This window comes from Neofelis nebulosa, chromosome 3, assembly GCF_028018385.1.
Source record: "Neofelis nebulosa isolate mNeoNeb1 chromosome 3, mNeoNeb1.pri, whole genome shotgun sequence".
Lineage (NCBI taxonomy): Eukaryota > Metazoa > Chordata > Mammalia > Carnivora > Felidae > Neofelis > Neofelis nebulosa.
In genome coordinates this window covers 118011501-118032815 of record NC_080784.1, presented here as the reverse complement: position 1 = coordinate 118032815, position 21315 = coordinate 118011501, and the positions used below count along the sequence as shown (strand labels likewise).

Genomic DNA, 21315 nt, shown 5'->3' with positions numbered 1-21315 from the left:
CTGGAACTGTTTAATTTTTTACACTTAGTATGGTGTAAGTTTTTCATATTTAGCAAAAGTACAAAACAAACACTTCTAAAGATACCAAAATATATGCAAATAAATTGTCAAACAGGATTTTTTAACAAGTCAAATAGATTTATGTGTTTTTCCCTCATACCTAGTCAATCCAGAAAGCAAAAATGTATCATGGTTAAGTAGCTTTCCTATCCAAAAAACTTATTCTAATAAGCATACAATTTCTTTTTAGTTTAATATTTCTTTATACATACCACAGAAAGCTCAAATAAAATTATTCCAAGAGACCACACATCTGATTTGGGGCCAGAAGGCAATGGTTTTTCACTTGGCATATGATCAGTGCTTTTGACAATTCCTTGTGCAATTACCTCGGGTGCCAAGTATGATGGATACCTAAAATGATACATTAAATAAATGAACAATTACTACAAACTACAAAGGGGTAAAAGTAATATTACATTTTTACAATCAGTATGGTAAGATCTAAGTAAAAGTCCAGGGAAAATAAATTAACAAACTTTGCAAGGAAGAATTCTAAACTAACCGTCATAATACAGGTCTTCATGTCTAGAATCAAGAGAAAATATGTATGAGTCTCAAATAATTTTAAAGCTACTATGTCTCTCTGAAGCTGTAGTTCTTCTCTTTGTTTTCTTCTCTTTCTGACACATGCCTTCTTCCAGCATTCTGTTTCCAGGTGTTTTTCCTTTCCCTCTTACTACCTGTCTTCTCCCTATACCTATTATTTAAAGTACATTTTATCTTTGAAAATAGTATGTATTCTTTTAAGTAGTCGGAATGTCAAAATCTTTAAAAATACATACATTGAAAAGTAAGACTCTCTGTACTCCAGGCACCCATACATATTTATATAGAGATAAACTTGACCATCCATCACCACTGTTCCTTGGGGCAGCATACTATACACACTACTCTGCACACCTTTGTTTTTCCACTTAGAGTTCATTTTAGAGATCATTCTATAAAAATAAGTGTAGATTTGCCTCATTCTCTTTGAAAACTGAAAAATTTCATTGTACTGATGCACTTAATTTATTTAACCAAACTGTGAAGGACATTTTGGAAGTTTCATTCCTACACAGATAATCAATTGAGATCTACTCTATTTATTGATACCCTATTTCCCCCCAAGTAGTCCATAGTACCAGTTTCTACCACAAATAAAATCTCTACATACATGTTGGTATGCATCTTGGCTCCCTATTTTGTTCCACTGGTAAGCTTGCCTAACACTGTACCATTGTACTATTTTAACTCTATAACATTACATAAATAATTGCCAATATTGCTAAATTAAATCCTCTCAAAACACACACATCTTTTAATTTCTCTGCAGGAGTGTCTAGGTACTTTTATTTAATTTCATATTTAATATTTACATTATTTATATCATAGTTTTATACTATTAATTTAACAATTAAATAATATTGTTATAATATAGTTATTATTTATATTATTAATTTAATATTTAATAAATATAATTGTGTATAGCATATAATTTAATTAATAAATAATATATAATAATGATCTTATTTATATTAACTTATAATAATATATAAATGTATATTATATAAATGATATATATATTCTTATAATTATTTTTAATTTTTATATATTTATATTTTTTTAATAATGACCCATATAATTTATATTATTAACTTAATTAATAATTAAATATTATCATAATAATATATTCATATTATTAACTTAATATTTATATCATATATAAATAATTATATATATAGTTTTACATATATATAAAACTATCTTGTCAAGGTTTCTCTCTAAAACACACACACACACACACACACACACACACACACACACAGCTGGAATTTTCATTGAAATTAGATCAAATGTAGAACACGGTGGGAAGAATTGGCATCTTTCTGATACTGACCCTAACACTCTATGAACACGATATCTCTATATTTACTTTGGCCTTTTGTAATGTCTTTTAAAAAGGATTTATGTTTCTTTCACAGAGATATTAAACATACCTGATTAGTTTCTTATCAGGTATTGTATATATTTTGCTGATTTGTAAGTAATTTCTTTGTATTAATTTTATATCTACAACCTCACTAAACCCTCATCTTTTATGAGAGAATTCTTTTGAGTAGTCTTGTAGATAATCAAATCAGTTGTGCTTACCTGATTTGTTTAAAGTAACAGTTTTGTTTCCTCCTTTCTATCATTATAGCTCTTAGCACAAAAATTTCTATTGGTGTTAATCATGAATAAATTTTGAAAAGTTTTGAATACCTCTTCTGTATTTATTACAAACAAAACATATGATTCTTTTCATTTATATGCTAATGAGTTTAAATACATTGATTCCCTGATGTTTAACCAACCTTGCATTCCTAGAACTTTTGTTTCTAGTAATTTCACTGAGAAATAATAGTTTTACCTTCTTTCCATTGTTGATATTTATCTGATTTCTTTTCCTTGTGCAACTACATTCATCAGTACCAGGAATACATTGTCAAATGACAGTGGTGTTAATAAATATTTTGTTTAAAACCTGAAAACTTTGGGTTGAGATCAGTCTCTCTTTCTAATAACAGGCAGATATAGATAAATGGATGATTTTCACTACATTAAGGAAGTATTCACATAGTTCTTTTTTATTAAGAAAAAAATTTAATGAAAATGTTGTGATGTTAAATCTATCAGATGTTTGTAAGAATCCAGAGAAATGACTGAATTTTACTTCTGATATATTATTACTGATATATACTCTATTAAATTATGTTTATAGATTTCCTAAGCCATCTGAATATTTAGGGAGGGAGGGAGGGTGGGAGGGAGGGAGGGAGGGAGGGAGAGAGAGAGAGAGAGAGAGAGAGAGAGAAAGAGAGAGAGGGAGGTCTGTCAATGCAGAGCCCAATGTGGGGCTCAAACCCACAAACCATGAGATCATGACCTAAGCTAAAATTAAGAATCAGACACTTGACCAACTGAGCCACCCAGATGCCCCAAGTACAGGAAAAGTTTTAGCAGGAAATTCAACAGCAAATATAAAGGAATTGGTAAGAAAATCATATTATTGTGTAAAATATCTTCCTGTCAGACTAAAATACCTACCTTCTGTCTTCTAAACTCAAAAATGTAAGCCATTTTATTTAATAAAAAAGACAAAGCCTTAGAACTCCAGGGTGGCTCAGTTGGTTGAGTGGTTGAGCATCCAACTTTGGCTCAGGTCATGATCTCGTGTTCCTGAGTTTGAGCCCCATATCCGCTCTCTGTGGTCAGCACAGAGCCCACTTCAGTTTCTCTGTCTCTCCCGCTTGTGCTTTCTCTCTCTCACAAAAATGAATAAAACATTTAAAAACAGACAAAGCCTTTATAAACAGTATACTCTATAAAATGTGTCAAACTTCTAACTTTAATTTTCTAATGAATTCATTTTATGAATAATTCCATAAAACCTTAAGTTGATTTGCTGAGATGGAAATTATTTCTTCTCTCAGTGAATCCCCATGATATTTTATCTGTATCTTTATGGTTCTCTAATGACTATAAGATACTTATTTTACTTGTTTCATATGTATGTAATGGACTATACACAATATGTAATACTACCCATTTTTATGTTTTGTTTTTTTCTATGTTTATAATACTTAGTAAACAAAAATTTACCCTCCTTCAAAAAAACCACAATTTGAGGGCATCTGTGTATCATATTCACTTTTATAAATCCTCTGCAACTACCAACACATTTTAAATGTAAGATATGCTCAGTTAATTTGTGCTAAAAAAATAACATTTCCTTTAAAAAATGTCCATTAAGAATACCTTACAGACAAGTTTTTAAAAGTTTGTTTGAGAGTGGGAGTGAAGATGCGTGTGTGTGAACAGGGGAGGGGCAGAGAGAAAGCAAGAGATAGAATCCCAAGCAGACTCTGCAGTGACAGTACAGAGCCCGAGGTGGAGCTTGATCTCACAAACCATGAGATCATGACCTCAGCCAAAATCAAGAGTTGGACACCTAACTGACTGAAGCACCCAGATGCCCCTTTACAGGTGATTTAAAAAGCAGACAGTACATAAGTTTCAGATATATTGAGAAGTACTAAATTTAAATCTTACTGCCTATAAACAAAAGAAACAAAAACAGGGTCTTCTGGGTGGCTCAGTTGGTTAAGTGTCTGACTTCAGCTCAGGTCATCATCTTGTGGTCTATGAGTTCAAGCCCCATGTTGGGCTCTGCTGACAGCTCAGAGCTTGGAACCTGCTTCAGATTCTGTGTCTCCCTCTCTCTGTCCCTCCCCAGCCCCTCCATCTCTCTCTCTCAAAAGAAAAAAATATTTTTTTTTAAAAGAAACACAAACAGCTTTAGAAATGAAAATGAGTAGAATTCTGCCCTACTTATTGGATAGGTGCATACCCTTTCTTCATTTATCATCAGACTTAGTCATGAGCACAATTATCTGGCCTTTTCAATTCTAGGATATTAGATTATTATGGCACCCTGCAATAATGACTACAATAAAAATGTATAAGTATATGGAACATCTATGTAATATATGCAATGTAGACACTCAAATATTAGTTCCATTTCTCTTCCTGTGTTAGTCTATAGCCACCTCCTCACACTATGATGGCCAGTACTTAACAGACATGTAAAATATAAGTCAATTAAATCACAGAATATACCTTAAATTCAAATGGGTAAATTAGGTTTTTAAATTTCCATTTTAATACAATGATGATGACGATGATGTTACTAATATCCACCTTTAATTTGCTCATATATTTCTCTCATGTACAAATTTCTATTATGTTATTTTACCCTAATGTGATCATATTGCTCTTCTAAATGACATCTCTGGAAACAACTGCAGCCTAGTTGTAGAAGTATGTCTTTGGTATTATTATAATACCTGTATTCCAGTTTCAGTTCTACATAGAACTGTGGTTTCTTAATCTGAAAATAGGAATAATAATGTCTACCTCACCAAACTGTTATAAATATTAGTGAGTACCTAAAGATGTTTTTATAAAAATGGAAAATATGACGCAATACAACACTGTATTTCTAATCATCATCACCATAATACATCTGGAAGGCAAACTGTTTATTTTTAATCCTGATTTCCAGCATATCTTATCCAAAAATAATGCTGTGGGTAGTTAAAAATCAAGCAATGCTATGGGTAAATCATTATACCTAAAACTTCCAACCGGTAATCTCTAGAAGCATAGAGGTGATGCTTGCTCCAAAAATTTGAATTTCCCTTCAAATCAAGAAATAAACTAATTAATAAAAATAATAAACACTAGGATTGGTTTTAAATGTAGACACTCTTCTTCTAACAAGTGTCTCTTCTTTAGCATAGCATTTCAACACTCAAAGAAAATTAACAGAACTCTGCCTTAAGTATGACTAGTGAGGTAAACAAAAGTGGCTTTCATCATCTGTTTGATGTTTTAACAAGGTATTAAGCTACTGGCCAACTGAAATGAATGTCCAATTTCTAACTCTTTACAATATTCTGAAACAGATGTTAACATTTTACTTTGTTGTTCCTCAATATTTGTCTTTTGAATCAACGGCAAGCTTCTTCTGGTGTAAATATTTTCTTTCATGCCTTAGCTGTTTGATCACTTTATTTTTCCTGGCTAATGTTTCACATTTTGCTCTTTGATACTTTCTGGTCAGACCCTTTGGGTTCAAGACTTCAAAGTAAACCAGAACAAATGGCACACAAGACCAATTCTACCCAAGCATTTTAAATTCAAATGTGGTTCTTCAACATGCTTGGTGTGCTTTACAAAAAGTCACTTCCTTTCTTCTGTTCATCACTAAATAAAGCACCTTTTAGTAAAAGGTAAAAAATTAAAGTAATTTTTGTTTACATTGTGTTTTTGGAGTTCTTCTCTCACACAGATTGATCTAGACAACATGAAGCAGCAGCAGCAATCACATACTTCCTATTAGACTACTGCTCCCTAAAAGGAACTTCAAAAGGAAATTATCACATAGGAAAGAAGACATTAGGGCTTTATTGTGGACTTATTACATTCAAAGGGTTTTTTTTTTTTTAAACAAATAAAATGTAGGCTATTTTTATAAGATAGTTTTCATGCTTGGAAAACAATTGCTTGTTTCCTATGGCCACAAGTTTTGGTATACAAAACTATATGATTAATTTATTGTACCTTACTATAAATAGGCCACCAAAAGAGGACATTTTCCCATTAAACAATGAGCCTCTTGAGGACAAGAACCTACCTTATCCATTTTTGCACATCCAGCAGCCAGAAGAGAAGGTGCTCAATAAATGTTGTCTTAATAAATAAAGAAGGAATGACTAAGCAATTTATTTTAAGATTATTAGCTATGGTCTAACAAAAATTTTAGGTAGAAACTTACAATTTACTTTATAAAGATAAAAGGATAAATTATAAATGAATCCCTTTTTTTAAACATCTAATTAAAGCAATGTTCTCCTGCAGAAACACACGCCATGACTCCAAACCATAATTCTTGGTAATGGAGTGACAAAACTGATTTGAGAGAGCCCAAAGAGCAAAATGCAAATGGGCACTATTAAAAAAATCACAAAGCAACCGAACATTATGGTCAAAATATCTAGATTAGATAACACTATTATGTTAATTTTAATTTCCTTGTTTTGAAACTTGTTTTGTGGTTATGTAAGAAAATTCCTTTTTTAAGAAATACAAACTGAAGTATTTAGGGGTAAAAGGCCATCATATGCATTAATTGCTCTTAAATGATACAAAAAGTACTTATATGAACATACACATATACGTGTAAGAAAAAAGAAAGAGAGAAAACAAGAGTAGTGAAATGTTAATCTTTGGGAAATCTAAGTGAAGGCAATAGAGTGATTCTTTGTACTATTTTGAAACTTCTATGTATTGAAAATAATGTGAAAACTAAACACTCAAAAAATAAAAGAATTATATTATTAAAATGTCTAAAAAGCAACCACACAATAAATACAACACAAAATCTGTATCACAAGCATTTAGTTGAGAACAGGATAAAATAAACTTTCCTTTCTTGGAGGCCAACATAAATTAAAATTCTATCAGAAGTGATCAAATAAACCTCTCCAAACTTAAACACAGACTTTCTACCCTATTACCTCTGATACCTACAATGACTCAGTTTGAGTCTTAACATGCAATTATATCTTAGAGAACAAGGAATTAAACTTAGAAACAGTAGAAAATAATATGAGAACAATTTTTCTCAGTCTTTTAAGGAACACACATTAAGTGAGAATCTGGCCAGCCTTCTTGCCTTAATTTTACCTAATTCTGGATGAAATAAAATTAATTAGCAAGCATTAAAGCCTCTGACAATTCAATGAAATATCAACATCAGATATATTTTGGATACTGGGAAAAACTCATTGTCTACTCTTTTAAAAGTATATGGAAGATAAAAATATGTTAATAAAGAAAAGTTAGTTTTTTATTAGAAAGCAGTATCACCATTAACAGAATACACATTTCATCAAATATTACAAAGTTTAAGACACAACTCAGAAGAAAAGAAAACATATCCTCACCCAATTGGGAAATCAACATCGTCACCATGAGCTGTCATGTGATAAAGTCCAAATTTAGCCAATTTAACATGTCCCTACAATAATAATAATAAAACATTATTAAATATTTTAATATTAGTAGGAAAAATTATCATTATGTATCATAAGTAAGGAAATCACCATTAGTGAGGTACATTAAGAAAAAATTGTATTTTATCATAACTATAATAAAAACTATTTGCCAATGTGTGAAGCCTGCTTTATACTCATTACAAATATATGTATATGTATATGCATACATGTATGTATAGATATACACATATATATTACTTGTATATAGATCTCAAAACAACACTTAAAAAATTAAATTTATATTTTTATAAAAATATAAAAATTTTCCAGATATGTTGATAAAACAAAAAAAGCAGAAATGTTCTCATTTGTATTGAATCCCTGCTTGGAACATTTTTGGTAATTTTCACAAGATAAATTTTTTTTTTTCAAGGAGTTCCAAGTCCATTCATAATGTCATAAATTTAACCCTGACATGGGAATTCTTAACTTGAAAATATTAGTTACCAAATCATGAAGATATTAGTGAATCTGCTAGATTTCCAACAATCATTTATATTGTTTGAAAAAGACATAATTATCACAAGAGATTCTTAATAAAAGACAAATATAAATTTTGTAAGTCTCTTAAGTTTTCCTCCTTTTAGATATTTAAGACTTTAAAACACATTAAGTTGATTTAAAATTTTTTTTTCTTTTTCTCAAGAACTTTACTTCTCAGCATTACAAAACATTTATATCTCAAAACAACCCAGATTGGTTATATACTCTACTGCCATAAATATGAAATGAATGAGTACCATTTTAGCTTTTATGATTTTTAATACCATAGCATAATTGTATTAAAAGTCTAGAAAAGAATCAGAGGAAAATAATAATCCTTCTAATATAAAAAATAATTCCCAAGACAAACTTCTTTCAAAGCTATTTTAAATGCTTATGAAAAAATGAAAGTATGATTATTCCTGAAAATATACCATTTTGCTACCCATAATTCTCTTACAGAGGTTGACTTGCTTCTTATTAATCACCCATAAGATTTCCAAGTAAAGAAGTGGTACTCCAATAAAAAAGGAAACTAGGTATGAACAGTTGGTAAATAAAGAAGATAATGGGGAATAAAAAAAAAGAAGAAAAAATAGGGAGGAAGAATAATAAACAGGAGAAAATGCAAAACAGTTGTACTATCAGAAAAATACTCTGTGTCAATAGAGCTTTCTTTAAATGAAAGCAAATTCAGGGGTGCCTGGATGGCTTAGTCGGTTAAGTGACCAACTTTTGATTCCAGAGCAGGACATGATCTCACGATCCATGAGATTGAGCCCATGTCATCCAGCTCTGTGCTGAAAGAAGGGAGCCTGCCTGGGATTCTCTCTATCCCTCTCTCTCTGCTCCTCCCATGTACGCATGCGTGCGCTCTCTCTCTCTCTCTGTCTCTCTCTCAAAATAAATAAACATTTTTTAAAAATGAAAGCAAATTCAGAGGAGTGGACTGGGAAGCTATAATGCATACTTTTCAGAAAGTGAATGAAAGGAAAAACAAAACATGAAGTTAGAAAATGAATCTTGAGGAAAAAGGAATAATGCATGTGCAAAAAACACATGGACTTAAAAAATTTAAAGATAGTTTTTTTTATTGTTTATTTATTTTTGAGAGGGGGGACAGGAAGGTCAGAGGGGGGGGACAGAGGATCTGAGGTAGGCTCTGTGCTGACAGTGGAGAACTCGATGTGGGGCTAGAACTCACAAACTCCAAGATCATGACCTGAGCTGAAGTTGGACACTTAATTGACTGAGCCACCCAGGTGCCCCATAAAGGTAGTTGTTTTTTTCCTAACTGCCACAAGTATATCACTTTCATACAGCCATTTCATTATGAGTATTATTAAAACATATTTGTATTCTAAAGACCCTCTGATAGAGTGGGTCTGATTTCAGTAGCTTCCAACCACAACTAACAAATAAAATATTTGTTACTTAATTTATTATTTGACAATTACCTTTCGGTCCAAAAGAATATTATGAGGAGAAAGTGCCCGGTGTACTATACCATGTTTGTTCATATACTGCAAACCCTGAAGTACCTCAAATGCTATGCACAAAACCTTTGAGTAGCTACAAAGAAAAAAAAAGTCACAGATCAATAGATACAATTACAAAGCAGATACAGAACCTGTTTTAAAGAATGAAATGACATTATAAAAATTTAAAGAGTTGTATTTTTATTATTCCTCTTCTATTCAGAGAAAATACGATCTATAAATTTTATAAAATATCCACTACATACATATATTGGATTTTATGATTACAACAGAATTGATCTGGCAAAGATCCTACAGTTTTCTAAGTCTAACAGCAGGGAGGGAGTTTGAATTTTGGCAATGCACAATTAACCTTCTACAGGTTTGTCTTTGCCAAATTATCTGGGAAGTTTCAAACATAAGGCAGAACTAAGTCAATGAAAACCACCTTTCCTGCTCAAGACAAAATACCTAAGTTCCTGAAAAATAGCTAAAATATATTTTATGGTAGATGGACACGAGGTTACCTTCCATATCCACAAAACAACCCCCAGCAATTGACAATTTATCAAACATTTCTCTTTAATTCTTCCTAAGCCATCTTCCAGTGGAATGCCCAGTTTCTCTCTTTTTCCATCTCTTTCCATTTTTTTTTTTAATCAAGAACCATTAACATGGGAAGTGAGGGATGATATAAGGAAAGTGGGAAAGACTAATTCAAACCCAACCCCCCAAACTATCAATATTAACATTTTTGTATAGATTTCTTTTCTACTCATTTTTTGACATTTTATCTATCTATCTATCTATCTTAATTGGTTTATATTATGCTTTTTTTTTTTTAAGATTTTTGTTTTTTTGTAAATAATCTCTACATTCAACATGGGCTCAAACTCCCAACTCCAAGATAAGTCACATGCTCTACCAACTGAGCCAGTCAGGTGCCCCTGACATTTTAAATTAGACTTTTAAAAATTAAATTAATATCTACAGGTAATCACTAAAACTAATTTTTTAAAAAGGTATAAATAAGTCAACAGTAAAGATAAATAAAAAAAATAGTCAACCTCAAAGCTGGTAGAATAAAAGGAAAAAAAGAACAAAGAACAAATGGAACAATTAGAAAATAACAGACTTTAATTAGGATGTATCAAACATCATATTAAATGTAAATGCAAACATCTAAACTGAAAGATAAAAATTGTCAGATTACATAGGAATTAAGCCTCAATTATATTCAGGCTATAAGGAACCCATATTAAATAAAAGGTATACATTAAAGTAAAAAGATGGAATAACAGATCACTGATTATCATGGGCTTGCTTAGAGGGACGGGTTGACTGCAAGAGAATATGTGGAAAATTTACCTGACAGAACTGTTATGTTCTTGATTTTGATGATGATTACACTACTGAGTTTGTCAAACTGACTGACCTGTACACTAAAAAAGTTATATTTTAAAATATGTAAATTACAGCTCAATAAACCTGATGTTAAAAAAGTAAGCTGAAGAAAATTTTCCAAAAAATATTTGTACTATGACTCCCTCCTCCAAATTAAATCCATAAGAAAGAGCAAGACATGAAAAGCTAAAATCCCTTTCCTCTCATCCTAGTCTTACTTTCCAGAGGTATCCACCCTTAGCAACTTCTGTTTTCAATTCTGCTGGTTAGATTTTAGTTAACATTATTAAGTCTTTGTTATGCAAGATGATATAATTAATATACTTTTACAACATTCCCATTTTCCTTTCCCAACTCCTGATTTTTATTAGTTATACTATTTTTAAATTATCGAATTTTATAGATGAAACAAAAGAAATCTACATTCCTTTCTTGCAGGCTAAACAAATAAACAAGTAAATATATGATACATAGTAATTACGTGCTAAGGAGGAAAAGGAAGAGAGAATGTGGGATAGCAGGTTGCTATTACATGTAGAGAAGGAAGATCAAGGAAGGCATCACTAAGATGACATTTGTGCAGAAATCTAAAGGAAGTGAAAAAGACATGTAGCTCTCTGGGAAATACGTGATTCAGGCAGAGGGCACAGTAAGCAAGTCCTGAACTGGAAGATTGCATAGTAGTTCAAAAAGTGCAACAAAGCCACTGTGCATGCGGTAGAGAGAGCAAAGGGCAAGGTGTTAGGAGATGAGGGCAGAGACATAGCAAGGAGCCAGATCATGTAAGGCTATTGAGGCCATTGTAAAGCCTTTGGCTTTCACTCTGAGACAGATGGGAAATGGTTGTCACATTGCTATACTATGATTAGTAAATATTCATTGAAGAACTAAGAAAACAATATACTCCTAAGCCACTTAACCCCTAGCTCTCAAGAGAAAATGTATCAGTCATCAGGATTTGATGGATACTATAATTTCATAATTATACCTCTATTATGAAGGTTATCATCAGCTATCATCATTTTTATACTTCTCACTCATTTTGTATTTACATTTTTATTTAGTTAGAATACATCCATGAGAAAATTATTCATAAGAGTGGCATGAGTAGGAAATTTTAAAGCATGGTCTTAAAATGTCTTATTCTTGCCTTTAAACTTGGCAAAAGATTTCTCTATTGTCCTTTATTAATAGTAAGAAGTCCAATATCAATCTAATTTCTTTGTAGACACCTTGTTATTCCCCTCCGGAAGCTTGGGATTCTTTTTCACTTTATCCTTAGACTTTTACAATTTTAGTCCAGTATATCTAGAGTATGGGCATTTGTGCATTTATGTTAGTAAGCAATAGGTGTGGCTTTTAACCTGAAGACTCAAATGTTCCATTAGCAGGAGAATTAACAAGGAAAAGTTTATTTGTTATGTCTTTGTTTTCTCCCTCTACTATATCTTTTAGTTAGAACTCTTAGAGGGCAGGTGACAATTACATCTATTCTTGAGATCAACTTTCTGTTTTATTTACTATGAGTCTGGCCGTTAGTCCTATCTCTTCTACTATTTAATTTCCAAGGTCTTTGCTCTGTTCTCTAGTTGTTCTTTAATAGACCCTTTTCTTTTGATTATGGATACATTATTCTTTTGAATCTCTCTGAAGATAGTTATTAGAATTCTGTTAATAATTAAGAGGAAAAGAAGGGTGTTATCTTTATTTTCTCTGAGGTGTCTCTGTTTTTTTTTTTTATTTGCTTTTTTTTCCCCCACTTCCCTTGGCTTTCTTTCTCGCAGACTATTTTTTCCTCAAATGTCTGGTAATCCTTAGTTGCCAGCCATACTTTAAAACAAAGCAATAAACTGACATTCTTCATAAAGAATGTAAAAAAAGAAATAATAAAAGTTGCTATTTATAAGGAATGCTTATTTGAGACTCAGTAGGTTAAGCATCTGACTCTTGATTTTGGCTCAGGTCATGATCTCAAGGTCATCCCCAAGCCCTGACTCTGAGCTGAGTGTGGAGCCTGCTTAAGATTTTCTCTCTCCCTCTTCTTCTGCCCTTCCCCTGCTTGCTCCTGTGCTCTCTCTCAAAACAAAACAAAACAAAACAAAACAAAACAAAACAAAACAAAACAAAAACCACTTATTTAAACGATTTCTCTTTATCAAGCAGTTTCCCCCATATTAAAGTGCCACAACAGCTACTCAAGCAAATAGGAAATGTGTGAAACAAAAACAATTTGAAAGTAACAAGAGTTTTCCTAAACAGCCTCAAAAAAGAAACTAACTTTGTAAAGGAAAAGATTCTGAACTTTAAAACAACTATAGTGATACTGGTAAATATGTGCATGTGAAAGAATGCAGACCTGTCTCATTTTAAAAATAAAGAAAAATTTTCCTTGACATTGACTAACAAATAAAAGATAACTTAATTTTCCAAACTCATTTGACTCTATAAGTCATGTTTACCATAGTAATCTGTCTTGTCCTCGTTCTCCTTTTCTCCAACATGCACACACATAATTCACAAAATCTTAAAAGCTGATGCCATATTCAGCTGTGACACTAGAGGACCTCAGTTGCACACTACTTCAATATAGATGCCTTCCTTAAGAAATTAAAACCAAACCTTTAAAGTGATTTTTCCATTAAACCAGTTCTCAAACAGCTGAACAGAGAAGACTACATGTTCTATTTTGACAACTTGTTTTTGCTGATTATAAAATATAATTGGAAAATATTTCCATGTCAAAAAGCACATTCATGCTATTATAGAGTTGATGAGCATATATGCTGAAATAATTTTTAAATATTCAAACATATAAAACTGAAGCTCATGACATACCTTTCCTTAGCTATTACTTGAGAGTATTATAGCTAATGGACTCAGTACTCTTCTAAATCAGAGTAAATCAGATTTGGTTTTCTGCCCTATTGTAGGATTTAATTTTTAAATTTATTTTAAAATACAAGTATAAAGGAGAAGAAAAAGATAGTGTTATTTTCTATAATGAGACAATAGAATCAGTATTTGTGAAATTCTGTATATTTACTTGTTTTTAAAGCTATATTCTCTAATACTGCCAATAATTTAGATGATGAAGTCTTCTAAAATAATTATTTTGAAGTAGCTAATGCAATTATAATGCAACAGCAAAATAAAAAGTCATATGTATAGTAATAGCATGTCACAGTTAACTGAAAATGGGCTCCAGAAGGAGTTAAGATTAAGAGAGTGGGATTCTCTCTCTGTCTCTCTGTCTCTCTGTCACACACACACACACACACACACACACACACACACACACACAGATGTTGGCAGGGGATAAAAGGACTTCATCCTTTACAGTTCCCAAGTCAGAATCTTGTTAATAAAGAAATCCATCACTAATCTAGAAAATGTAAATCAAACTTCAAATTATAAAAGATCCTCTTCCTTTTGAAATTTTCAGTTACTACTGCTAATTCCAGAGATTAGAAGAGTAGCATTTACTTTGTTACCATTATCCTTGACACCCTGAGAAGTTTAATGAGCATAAGAATCTTTGGTGATTATAAAAACATAGATATGGCCAAAAAGGTAGCTTTCAAAATAATGATTAATAGTTTTTAATAAAGCAAAGTGACATTTTAAAATACTTTCATTTATATTTAAACGCATCAATTAAGTGGCCATTAGCTGCTTGGTACTGTTTTTTTTTTTTTTTTTTTATACCACTGTGTTTTTAGGTTCCATGGATCTCAAGAGAAAGAACTGATCTCTACAATCAAGAAACCTGCAGTATAGCTGTAAAGACAGATTTATAAACTAATAATTTTAATACAATTGAATTCACAGCATTTCATTACAACTATAATTCAATTAAGTTAGCAGATGAGAGTCATCCTTTTCTTCTGTCTTATAAGAGAAAGAAAACATGAATGTCTATTTATTACATTGGTGAGACCAAAGCAGGTCTACAAAAATAAATCTTGAGAAAGTAAGATTAAAATTTAAAAAGAAAAAAAAGTCACTACCACCATCACCATCACAAGCAATAACAACTGACAATAACTTCTAGGCATGAGTCAAATTGGTTGTGTCTGAATTGCGAACATGGCTTAATGAATTCCAAAACTACTAGGTTAGTACAATACTAAGTATACTTGTTTATCCCTTTCCAGATGTATTTCAAAGGAAGTTTACACTGTGTTTCTGATTCAATCATCCCTAAATTATTTATAGCTGTTTAGCTTACCAGATTAAAACATACTGAGGCCAAGATCATGGGTTTAATATCTATAAGGATTGGCTTGCTTCACATGTACATAGCCACAGATTTTCATCTAATTCCAGCCAATATTGCCAAATACAGATTGTCGCAATGAGACATTGTTCAACCTCTATTTACTTAAAACACTCTGATTTTCAACCACAATTTTCTATACTTCTCCGAGGACCTGCGCTTTAATCTCATTAAGTCCTTGAGACCCTTGTTTTCTAAGCCTCCTGTTATCTCAACCAGCCCTGTTTTGACATCCTTCTTTTATTCTAGATCTATTCTGTCACTTCAACTCTTTTGGGGGGTGGGGGATAGAATTCTTCATGGCTTCTCATCTGATGGCTCTACCCCTGGGAGAATTGGACTTCTCTGTATTCTGACAGTACATAGTTGAAGAGCTTATTAATTCTATGGTAATAATTTCTATATAGGTTTGTCTCTCTCACTGTACCCTGAGGCAGGTACTAGCTTATTCAACTTGCAATCCCTATATCTATCACAGTAACTATAAGGTAGGTGTTCAATAAATATATTCAATGACATCCATGATGGTGCAAGAGGGTGCAGATAACAAGATTAAATTCTTAATTAATTAATTAACCATTAATTAAATAACAGCTCAAAAAAGTATATTACACTCGCAATGGATCAACAGTGTCAATCTCATTTATAAGAAGTAGATTTCTCATAAGCTGACTTAAGAGGGTTTTTTTTGAAAGAAAGAAAACCCTGCCATTTGCAACAATATGGATAAATCTGGAGGACATTATGCTAAGTGAAATAAGCTGGCCACAGAAGGACAAATACTGCCTGATCCCACTTATGTAAAGTATAAAAAATAGTCAAATTTATAGAAGCAGAGAATGGAACAATGGTTACCAGGGACTGGGGAGAGAGGAAAATCAATTGATTTAAAGTTTCAGTTGTGCAAGATAAGTTCCATGCCAAAGAGATCTGCCATACAACATAATGCCTGTAGTTAACAATACTGTATTGCCCACTTAAAATTTTATTAGTAGGGTAGATCTCATTATAAGTGTTCTTATCACACACAAAAATAAAAAGGACACAAGGAAACTTTTAGCAGTGATGAGTATATCTATTACCTTGATTGCAGTGATGGTTTCACAAGTGCATTCATAAAGTCAAACTCAAATATGTACATTTCAGTCTTCTTGGGTATCAATTATACCTCAATAAAGGTGTTAAAAAAGAAAATAAAATAAGGACACATTCCTATCAGCTTCAAACCATCAGTTCCTTTTTGGTATTTGTAATGTTTCCAACAAGCGATGTTATTCAGATTGCAAGAAATAGAGGCCAAGAAAGAAAGTGAGAGGTCAGGGTTGCTGGGATAGATTTGGAAGTCATTCATAATAGGTGGTAACTAAAACCACACATGCTATTTCCTCTGATCCATAATCCATGATATTTCTAAGGGCCACTCCACAAGCCAAAATACCCATACTGTCAGCAAACCAAGGGAGGAAACACACTTCTGGATTCTATGAGTTCAAGATGTTCTTTCACCTTATAAAACCTGATCACTCACACAAAAATTTTCCTTTTGGTCTAAAACATTTCTTACTTGGTATCAGCCTGAAGTGAAATGTTAAGGGAGAATAAACACAAATGAAAATTAGTTAGCTACTGTGTGATTTAAGAAATGAAGAGGAATGATATCATACTAATGACTAATGTTCAGAAAATAATACAACTGTGTACTCCTGTTATCTTCAGCCTAAAGTCTCTTTCTGTAACTCCAAGAAAAAAGAACTCAAGTAGTATATAATTTTTCAATGGTTCACTGGTTTATAATTCTAGAATTTGGAGAGGGTCATTTTCAGTGGGGAGTTAATGTCCTTGAGGCTTTTACAATTTGCCACTTGTCACTAAATTTTAACATTTTGCTAAAAATGCCACACTATTTAACAGAGCATATTTTTTCTAAAGAAAAAAAAAAGTTTTAGAATTCAGAAAGGAAATAACTTACTTCACAATGGGTACACATTTTAGCCTGAAAGGTCACCCATCCATGCTAAATTTAATAGTTCATTTGCCTCAGATTCAGATGTTTTGAAACTAACACTGCATTGATTAACTGCTTACCTAAAGATTATTTTGTAATAGGTCTAGAAATAAATCAGCCCATCTGTTCCTAAGTTGTAATGTTGGGCATATTTTACAATTTAGTTCTCACTCAAAGAAGAAAAAAAGTTGAAAGCTATAAATCTGGAATGTGACTAGTTCTCAATAGGATACAAAAATTGGGAAATTAATTTTCCGACTTGAATACTAGATAACTTTCCTTTCTCATCAGAAACTTAATTTGATAAGATCAAAATACATATGGAAAGCATATCTCATGGTTTGAGGTTCAGATATAAAGCCAGGAGACTCTGTCACTGATTTGCTTTGCTTGGAGAATGTTCCAATTTCATCCTGCCTCAGTCTGCAAATGTATAAAGTGGGAAATGTAACACCAACAAGGGCTGAATGGAGATCAATGAGCTATTGGTCTTGCACAGAATGCGGGCCAATTGTAAAAACAGAAGAAAACAAACAAAAAGCCTAAGTCCCTCTCAAAAAAATCAGGGTCTCTATAACAAATTCTATAATACTATTTTGTTTATCTATCTATCTATCTATCTATCTATCTATCTATCTATCTATCTATCTATTGTCTATCCATATACCTAAATTAACAAAAACTGCAAACTGGGCTCTCCAACTATTTGCATGACACAATAAAATCAGCAAAATGTTTTTTTTAAATTTCTCTGTGACAAAAAAAAGTCAACATTTGATAAGCAAGATTGGAGGATCCTGGGGTTGGCTGGTTATTTCTGCAACATCAATGTTTTCTTCTCCCAAGCAGCTCTACTATCCTAGCATAGGCACTCCAAAAACATTTCTTTCACCATAGTTACTGATATTGACAGTGCAAACATACTGGGTAATAAATCTCACTTACCATGCCCTGGCAGCATTTGCGACTACATAAAGTTGTAACTTTGCTCTAAGACAGAACCTATGGTGGCTCATGGTCACTTGGATCTGTACCCTAGCTCATTTTAAAGTTGTTTTTGTTTAATTACACTTAAATTTATTTACATATTACTGTGTGAAAAAAATGAAAAAAAAATTCTATTACTGTTCAGAATTTTGATTTGAGACCAATTCACATTTTTTTTTTAAAGTGGACCAACATTTTCTTTTTAGGCAGTCTGCCACCCTACCCCCAGCCCATCACAACAAACAAGTAAACTGTAGAGGGTCTGCATTTTATGCATTTGTTTAGTTCAGTGCCTGCAAGATAGCATAGTGCAAACAAAAGTTTGTCAAACTGAAATGTTCAGTTCAATGATGTGTAGGCTTATCTTAAGCAAATTTTAAGAGATTCAATTGATGAAAATTTCCTATTCATAGTTTCTATTCCTTTTATCAGAACTGTGGTGATACAGTGATGATATTTTGATCAAAGAACCCCAAAATACTCACCTTTATTCTTAACTACTTGTAGCGACCTTGCAAAGTTCTTATGCTACATTCATAAAGAAGACAACAAGTCAAGGTAACATTAATAGTTGGGCCTTTGCCTCCAAACCTAATATAGAACTCTAGGGAGCTTTGTCTACCTAATAGTTCCTTTTTCCTAAGCCAGGTCACCTGAATGAATCAGTTCTATATCTCCCAAACTTCAACTAGAGTCACAGATCTTAACACTATGATATAAGGAAGATCAGACACAGCAAGCTGTTGAAAAGACATACATATCCATAGTATCCCATAATGATACCAGAATGCTGTTAAAAAGGTAATGGACAGGGCGCCTGGGTGGCTCAGTTGGTTGGGCGGCCGACTTCGGCTCAGGTCATGATCTCGCTGTCTGTGAGTTCGAGCCCTGCGTCGGGCTCTGTGCTGACCGCGCAGAGCCTGGAGCCTGCTTCCTGCTTCTGATTCTGTGTCTCCCTCTCTCTCTGACCCTCCCCTGTTCATGCTCTGTCTCTCTCTGTCTCAAAAATAAATAAACGTTAAAAAAAAAAAAAAAGGGTAATGGACAATTGTATTTTACTAAGTCATGATAAAGTATTATATAATGAATAATATTTATTTATTTATTCATTCATTCATTCAAATTTAAGTTTGTTAACATTCATTCATTCATTCATTTAAATTTAAGTTAGTTAACATACAGTATAGTATTGGTTTCAATGAGTAATAATATTAGTTGATATAGTCTAAGTGGGGCCCCACTCCCTCCCCCAAAATGTCCATATCCTAATTCCCAGAATCTATGAATATTACCTTATTTGGAAAAAAAGTCTTTGCATATGATCAGCATGGATTATCCAGATGGGCACAAAATCCAATGTCAAGTGTTCTTATAAGAGAGAGACACACAGAGGAGAAGGAGATACGAAGATGAAGACAGAGACTGGAGTGATGTGGTCACAAGCCAAGGAAGACAAGGAAAGCTGAGAGCCACCAGAAGTTGGAAAAGGCAAAGAAGCATTCTTCTCAGGAGGCCCTGAAGAGAGCTGGCCCTGTTAGCACCATGATTTCTGACTTCTGGGCTCCAGAACTGTGAGAGAATAAATTTCCGTTGTTTTAAGCCATTCAATTTGTGATAACTTCTTACAACATCCATAGGAAACTAGTATAGCTGGTTATAAAGATGCACATGACATAAAGGTGACTTGTTTTTGTCCATCATGAAATGATTATAACTGAGCAATTCTCCTTCATACTTTTCTTTAAGTGATCTTTATTTAAATTATATAAAATAAAATACACTCATTTTAAATGCACTGTTAGAAGAGTTTTGACAAATGTATATACGACTACAAGTACTGCCACAGTCAAGAACAGAGAACTTCCATCACCTTGAAAGGATTCTATTGTTTCTCTTCCCAGACAATCTCCATATCCTACCCCTGGCTCAAAGCAACCACTGGTCTGTTTTCTATCACTCTAGATTATTTTTGCCTTCTCAAGAGTTTCAAATAAATGGAACACTACAGAATTATTTTGTGCTAGATTTTTTTACTCAGCATGATGTTCTTAAGATTTATCCATGTTGTTGCCTGCATTACTAGTTCATTTTTTTTAATTGCTGAGTAGTATTTCACTAACTTGTTTATACAGTCATCTGTTGAAGGACATTTTCTCCTTTAAACTTTTAATAGCTAAGCACAATACTGTATTTTTCCAGGAAAGCTGTGGATACATTTACAATAAAATTCCACAAGGAAATAAAGAATAATACAGAGTCCCAGATTTTGAGGAGCCTCATATTCTTAAAACTGTCATTATGGGATAACAATTGAAAATTTGTGGCATAAACTAAAAAGGAAGCACATTAGGAAGCACATGCAAATTAGGATTTTTTTTGGTCTGAAACGTGGCAGATTTGGGAAAGTTTAGTCAATATCATGATGATTTTGAAGCACTTATCTGCATTTTGACACTGATGTAAATGCTGTATAAAACAAACAGATATGAACGTTTCTTATATGTCCTATCACCTAAGACAGATGACACCAACAACTGACAAAATGTCTAGCTAATGAATAAACTAACAATATGAACAGAGAAAGTACAGGTAGCATATGGACAGTTGTAGTATGCATTGACCAGAATCAGACTGTTTGCAGAAGAGAGCTAAGACTTTCGCTGACTTAGATGACTAGAGCAGAGAAAACCACATTTTCTCTTTTCTAGGTAATCTGGGAGGAATTTGTAAGTAGGATATCAGTCATTCTTCATACGACCACTCCTTTTTCATCTTAAGTCACTGTCTGAAATAGCGAGCTATATTTACGACTTGTCACCTTACAGAGCCCCATTACTACCCACCAAAACGGTTTCATAAAGAAAAATAGAGAAAACAATCTCATTTGCTCTCTGACAGATGTTTTTATTACTTAGCTCTCTTCAAGTTCATCTCCTTCACCTCTCCTCTCATGGACCCTATGCTTGCATATCGATG

The 21315-nt window shown here is 32.6% G+C and overlaps 1 protein-coding gene across 4 annotated transcripts in view; it reads right to left on the bottom strand.

Annotated features, from left to right (window-relative positions):
- Positions 1 to 21315, bottom strand: part of TBCK (TBC1 domain containing kinase) — a 224137-nt gene that overhangs the window by 149000 nt on the left and 53822 nt on the right. For 3 of the 4 annotated variants that reach the window (XM_058721731.1, XM_058721729.1, XM_058721732.1), the window contains 3 exons: positions 9647 to 9761; positions 7596 to 7669; positions 273 to 414 (listed from right to left, as the gene is read on the bottom strand). In XM_058721731.1, the coding sequence (XP_058577714.1) occupies positions 273 to 414; positions 7596 to 7669; positions 9647 to 9761 (331 nt within the window). Of the gene's footprint in view, positions 1 to 272; positions 415 to 3132; positions 4304 to 7595; positions 7670 to 9646; positions 9762 to 21315 lie in introns of those variants that run through there. The other variant, XM_058721733.1, reaches the window with a different exon arrangement.